The 6,786-nt window shown below is 43.6% G+C and overlaps 2 protein-coding genes across 2 annotated transcripts; both read left to right on the forward strand.

Moving 5' to 3' along the window:
• Positions 1-1,160: 1,160 nt before the first annotated feature.
• Positions 1,161-2,420, forward strand: LOC135230789 (histone H3). The gene has a single exon (XM_064282509.1). The coding sequence runs from the start codon at positions 1,516-1,518 to the stop codon at positions 1,924-1,926; it is 411 nt and encodes a 136-aa protein (XP_064138579.1). The 5' UTR covers positions 1,161-1,515; the 3' UTR covers positions 1,927-2,420.
• Positions 1,951-3,618, forward strand: LOC100658765 (histone H2B type 2-F). The gene has a single exon (XM_023547402.2). The coding sequence runs from the start codon at positions 3,136-3,138 to the stop codon at positions 3,514-3,516; it is 381 nt and encodes a 126-aa protein (XP_023403170.1). The 5' UTR covers positions 1,951-3,135; the 3' UTR covers positions 3,517-3,618.
• Positions 3,619-6,786: the final 3,168 nt, after the last annotated feature.

Genomic DNA, 6,786 nt, shown 5'->3' on the forward strand with positions numbered 1-6,786 from the left:
TGGTGCTCTATATATGTAAGGCATTATTGAGAAACCACCCCAGGAGAGGGTAACAGCTGTTTACATTAGTTACACTTTTGCAAGATATTTTATATCTCCTAGAGCAGGAGACTGCTGGTGTCCATGGAGACACTCAAAGATACTAATTAAGCCAACATGTTTTGACACTGTCTTGATTTCTCAGGAAATTTCCTCAAAGTCACTTTTATTTTGACTTCAGTAGGAAGATGATAATTTATACTGCCATCAAGATGCTTCTTGAAGCATATGATAAAGGTTACCACAAGCATGCAATTACAAGTTTTATATTAAATAGTACAATATATTAAATATTACAATTTTTCAACATTCTAGCTTTTTTGGCCCAATCAAGATGAGACACTATCTTTATAAATAAGACTGCTTACTGCTTCTTGAAAAAAGCCAGTGAGATATCAGTAAGTTTTACATAAGCATTGTTTTATGACGTGCAATTTTCAGAACGATACTTCAAAGCATATGAAATAATTAAAAGGCAAAGAATAATTCTTTGTAAAGAATAGAATATTAAACACTTAAGCATCAGAAAACACTATTGAAGAAAACATGTTAGCAACTCAGTAGTCAATGAATAATTTATACGCTTTGAAACTTTAGCTTTTAATCTGGTTGATAAGCACTTTACTATTTACACTATATTGGTAAGCACTTTACACTGTTGTAAAGATGAAATAAATATTTCTGACCTTATTATTCCTTGATTTAGAAGGGTTTCATCTACAGGACCTAACTGACCGTTAATGTAGGAGGTGAAGAAGAGGAAACCGTATCCCGGAAGGTAAAAGCCAAAGGTGAAAGGCTCTAATACACAAGTTGGTACCGGTTGAAACAGTACAAGATAAAATGGCTTTGGCGGTGTTCAGAAGTCAGGTCACTTACGCTCACTTTTTGGTTCCTTTAACTACACAGTGGCAGGCTGTAAATAAATGTTAGCTATGATATTTTTAAACCACACAGACAAAAAAGCAGCAAACCAAACCCGTCGAGCCGATTCTGACTCATGGTGAGTCTAAGCAGAGCTGCCCCGTAGGGTTTCGAAGGAGTGGCAGATGGACTCGGACTCTAGCAGCCAACATTTACGGTTAGTAGCCAAGGTCTTAACCACTGCGCCGCCTGGGTTCCACAGGATAGCGGTTACAGTAACCGGTAACTTGAAACATGGAAACCTGGTATCTAGACAGGTATGCTTGTATCCGGAAGGAGCCTGTTAAAATATAAATACCGAGCGTGCAAAAACACTTTATAAATTGCATTTACAAACGTTACATTCATTTAAAGGAACATGTCTGAAAAAAGTAAAACTGTGATCAGTAAGAGTGCAGAAAAGTAGCAAAAGGGGAAGGAAGTCAGGAAAGAAAATATTAGCATAACAATCTTCTCCCAATCAGAGTCTAGCTTTTTTGGCCCAATCAAGATGAGACACTATCCTTATAAATAAGGCTGCTTAGGCGTCTTGAAAAAAGCCAGTGAGATATCATGGCCCGTACTAAGCAGACTGCCCGCAAGTCGACCGGGGGCAAGGCCCCGCGGAAGCAGCTGGCCACCAAGGCCGCCCGCAAGAGCGCGCCGGCCACGGGCGGCGTGAAGAAGCCGCACCGCTACCGGCCGGGCACCGTGGCCCTGCGGGAGATCCGGCGCTACCAGAAGTCCACCGAGCTGCTGATCCGCAAGCTGCCGTTCCAGCGGCTGGTGCGCGAGATCGCGCAGGACTTCAAGACGGACCTGCGCTTCCAGAGCTCGGCCGTGATGGCGCTGCAGGAGGCGAGCGAGGCCTACCTGGTGGGGCTGTTTGAAGACACGAACCTGTGCGCCATCCACGCCAAGCGCGTGACCATCATGCCCAAAGACATCCAGCTGGCCCGCCGCATCCGCGGGGAGCGGGCTTAAGGCATGCATCTTTAAGTAGGCAATCTAAAGGCTCTTTTCAGAGCCACCCACATTTTCATCAAGAGCAGCTGTACCAGTGTTTCAGCTGATGTTGGTTTACCCGTCTTAGTCTTCAAGGGTTTAGGCCAGAGGGATTAAGGGAGACAGGCGGTCGCACGTGGCGGCTAGTGAAGCCATGAAACCAGAACGCGTGGTGCTTTGTCGACTGGCAGACGCTAGAGGGAGCAGTAAAGGCATAGTCTAGGCAGTTCCTGCCAAGTCCGCCTTTTACTTTGCGCTCTGGCTTGTGGGCATTTAAAGTCCAGATCGCCAGTCTTCAATAATAAGGGGAAAACATGCAAAAAGATGGAATCTACATAAGCAGTCGTCTATAACACGTTGCAAGATGCTCCTACAAGGTGCACTCTGAATATAAAAGTTAACACTATTTGAAAACAAACATCCTGTGTGGTAACTGTTGGGATGGGAATCTGGGTCAGATGAGAGGTGAAATCGTCTTGCTCCAAGTAGTTCAACCCGATTTAAACTCAGGAAAAGAATGGGGGCAGAAGATACTGCGATGGGTCCTGAATGTGTAAGATCCGACCGGATGGACATGGGTGGAGACAAGTTCCTTTAAAATACTATGAAACCTCTCTTGGTTCGCGTTGGAAAGTGTTACAAATCTTGTTTCAGACTATCTTCCTTATTGTTTAATATAGGCGGTGCAAACCGGAGTTGGAATTGATTTCCTTTGTTTCCTTACGTGTGGGCTGAAGTATTATTGTTCTCCCCTCCCCTCCCCCCGCCAAAAAATTCCACAAAGTATATAGGTGTAAAAGATGCAGAAATACGTTAACTTGTCTTTAGTTGGCGCTGCAGATCTTCCTTATACAGCTCTCCAACTGAAAGTGCAAACCAACTCACACACACAGAAAAATCCCAAACAGGTGAAACTACCTCTCTACGTAATTTACTGGTTAGGGTGAAATTGAACCTTTTGATTGGCTATTAAGGCTTTTGTTCTAAAGACCACTAAGGAAGAGCAAGCCGAAGGCTGTGTACGTGAACTCCACCCCTCTATGACGACACTATTGTAAATTAGCCAATAAAAACGCAGCACTGTGGTGAGTCCTTATTTGCATATAGGCTCTATAAGTAACGCAGCCGCAGCTCGTTGTCACAGACTCTGGATTGCGTTTTCTGGGTAGTGGTGGTTTTCACGGAGAAATGCCGGATCCTGCGAAGTCGGCTCCAGCTCCTAAGAAGGGCTCCAAAAAGGCTGTTACGAAGGTGCAGAAAAAGGATGGTAAGAAACGCAAGCGCAGCCGTAAGGAAAGTTACTCCGTTTACGTGTACAAGGTGCTGAAGCAGGTCCACCCGGACACCGGCATCTCGTCCAAGGCCATGGGCATCATGAACTCCTTCGTCAACGACATCTTCGAGCGCATCGCCGGGGAAGCGTCCCGCCTGGCGCATTACAACAAACGCTCGACCATCACGTCCCGGGAGATCCAGACGGCCGTGCGCCTGCTGCTGCCCGGCGAGCTGGCCAAGCACGCCGTGTCCGAGGGCACCAAGGCCGTCACCAAGTACACCAGCTCCAAGTAAGGGCATGCAAGAGATGGAGTGGATCTGCTGTTTTCCCCCTAAAGGCTCTTTTCAGAGCCGCTTAAGTTATCTTAAGAAGGCGGCTGTTAACATTTTGAGGTGTGTTTTGCTTTTTGTTATGTGAGCTGGAGCTATAATAAACACTGCTCTGGCTATTAATATTGGGAGCATTATACTGTCTGGTGGTGTCATCTACTGGTACGAGTCAGCTCTAGCAAATAACGCAAGGTGGGAGTTACTTTCCCTAACGTACAGGTGGAAGGTTCTTGGTTCCCTAACTTTTCCTTCACTCTTAATGTTTAGTTAATCGTTTATCCTCAGCGTAAGTCTTCAGGTGTCGGAAAACGTCAGCACGTGAATATCTTTAAATCTCCTTGGTCTACCTGTAAATCCTGATCTGGCCACCTTCCCCCAACTTCCTCTAGCTCAGTGATTTCTAATCCTGGCGGGAGATAGTTTCCCCTACTACCATGGGCTGTTTAGTAGTGTTTTGAGACATTCTTTTGGTTGTCAGGACTTGCTGGTGGCTAGGGATGCTACTAAACCCCATGTAATGCGTGAGACAACCCCCCAACAAAGTTTTTTTTTTTTTTTCTTTTATAATTCCTGGGAGAACTCCCATCTATAAAAGAATTAACCCAAAATGTCAATCCTTGTGACGGGGTAGAAGAAACCCTCTGCCAAAGCTGTCCAAGAATTGAATCCTCATTCTCCTCAAATCTCCCCGTAATCAGGCCCAGCTGATTTGGTGAAAGCTGAGCACTTCATAGACTGATTATTTACGCGTCTATCTCCTTCACAAAAGAATTATCCCTGACGGGACTAGGATCTTGGTTCTATATATAACAAGGAAGCCCTGGTGGCGTAATGGTTAAGAGCTATGGCTGCTAAAAAAAAAAAAAAAGATCGGCAGTTCGAATCCACCAGGCCCTCCTTGGAAACTCTATGGGGCAGTTCTACTCTGTCCTATAAGTCGCTGTGAGTCGGTTATCAACTCGACGGCAGTGGGTTTGGTTTGGCATATAACAAACTTCCTGATTGCTGCACACGTTCCCAGGTGCCTCTCCTGAAGCTTCCTGATTGAGTCAGGTTGAAGGTGGGGCCTGGGGATCTGTGTTTTTTAGGGCCCTCAGGTTTTGTTTTGTTTTGTTTTAGCAACTTTAGGGTATTTGCTGCCGTAAGGTTAGGTCCTCAAATGTTATCAACCTGGGAGTGTGTCAGGGTCCTTATGTCTGAGAAAAGGAACAATTTGAGAGTGAGTGGAGAGTGAATTCATGGTATACTGAAAGCCAAAATTAATATGCAGGATGACCTCTCAGTTCAAAACTTCCATAACTCAAGATTGATCCTGACAAAGGCTGGTGGATGTTTCATTTATCAACTAAAATACACCCTTGAAGCAATAGGGAAATCTTAGTTTACAATTTACTTGACTGTCAAGTTTTGAAATTAAGCCATTCTTCATAAATTCAGGGGAATTTACATGGCAATTTTGTGCTTAAAATGAGTTTCATTATTAGTTTTATAATGCAGGAGCTCAAATTTGCATCCAAGTAAAAGTTGCCTAAAATGTGCTACATACGGTTTCCTTCACTGAGAAATTTAGATTTAATTGAGTCATCTTTCTCTGACCTCCTTATGGCTGCAGAGAAGAGGTAGAGAAAAATGACTCAACTGAGAATCTAAATTTCCCAGTGAAAGCAAAGAAATCATGAAACATATTTTTGGCAGGAAACTACTCATTAAGGGAGAAGGCCAGGATGGTCTGTCCAGTCTCCTAGCCTAGGAAGCTGAAGTCCAGGGGCTGTCTTCTCCCTGAGCACCAGGGACTATGTCTCCCACAGTTGCGGAAGTTCAGGCTTTGTCAGTTGGCTCACCTATTTGAAAACTATCGTTTACCTATTACCCAAAGGGTTAACTCTCAACTCTTTATCCTGAAACTAAAGGCTTTCTACTATTTGGCCAAAACTCAATTTCTTAATTACTCCTTTTTCCCAGTCTTCCAGTTTAGCCAAAATGTTCTACTCACTCATCCGTATAATACGTCTTGTCTTTTTCTGTGCTTTTGTTCCATTGTTCTCCTGTTAGTACTCTCAGTCATTCTTCAGACTATTCAAAGCATATCGACCTACCAATTCTTTAAACTCTTGCTCAGATCTCACTCTGTGATGCCCTTTCTTACCATTCCAGTTCACAGGGAAGTCTATCTCCTTTGAACTCTCAAGGCCTTGCTTCTTGCACAGTTAAATAAATTGTGTAGTTTTGTGAAGTTTCAGCTTTGCTCCTTAGTTACTTACCTCTTTCCTTGTGTTTACATTTTCTTGTGTTTGTGTTCTACTAATGGATATGGCCCATTCTTACACTTCTTGGTATCTTCCACAAAGGCTATCCCAGTGCCTAGTATAAAATAGCTTCTCAATGAAAGTTTGTTGACTGATACCCAGTCCACAGAAGACTAGAAAATTGATCTGAGGGTGGCAGGTTCAAATATTCCAGTAAGTTTTTTTTCCCCATTCTTTCTTCTTTATCCTGGAATATGCTTTTAATTGCCATTTAATAATTACTGACACAGCTAAAATGACTGTTAGAGATCAAAAAGTTGTGAAAGGGGTAGATAAAGTACTGCGCTTGGCAGCTTTCCTTCAGCCAATGTACTTTTATGGCCAAGACAGTGAGATTAGAGTGGAATTTTTCACTCTCTGAGATGCTGGAGAGATGATCTGCTTTTCCAGTGTTGCAAGCAGGATGAGGAAGTGCGTACCAGAAAATGAAAAAAGTGTGCGGTATTAGGATAAAAACAAAAAAAAAAAAAACCAAACCCACTGCCGTCAAGTTGATTCGGACTCATAGTGACCCTAGAGAACACAGTAGAACTGCCCCATACGGTTTCCAAGGCTGTAATCTTTACAGAAGCAGACTGCTACATTACTTTTCCCGCAGAGTAGCTGGTGGTTCCAACTGTCAACCTTTCAGTTAGTATCCGAGCTCTTAGCCACTGCACCACCAGGGCTCCTCAATATCAGGAAACGAGGCTTTAAGTGTCAGATCTAGAGAGCATTGCCAATGTAGACATGGGCTTGGCCTGGGTCAGGTCAAATGTCATCGAGGTGAGACCTTGGTCAAGTCATCTTTTCAAGGATTGGTGTGTAGATTGTGGTATGCATGCAAAAATCTAGAAGGATGACAATTTAATCTGTTATGATTTTTAGACAAACATCTTGTCATGGATTGAATTGTGTCCCCCCAAAAATATGTGTCAACTTGGTTAGG

Source organism: Loxodonta africana, chromosome 3 (genome assembly GCF_030014295.1).
Source record: "Loxodonta africana isolate mLoxAfr1 chromosome 3, mLoxAfr1.hap2, whole genome shotgun sequence".
Classification (NCBI taxonomy): Eukaryota; Metazoa; Chordata; class Mammalia; order Proboscidea; family Elephantidae; genus Loxodonta; species Loxodonta africana.

Bases quoted from the DNA above. Each gene is read 5' to 3' on its own strand.
- LOC135230789 (XM_064282509.1), top strand. From the start codon at position 1,516: ATGGCCCGTACTAAGCAGACTGCCCGCAAGTCGACCGGGGGCAAGGCC.
- LOC100658765 (XM_023547402.2), top strand. From the start codon at position 3,136: ATGCCGGATCCTGCGAAGTCGGCTCCAGCTCCTAAGAAGGGCTCCAAA.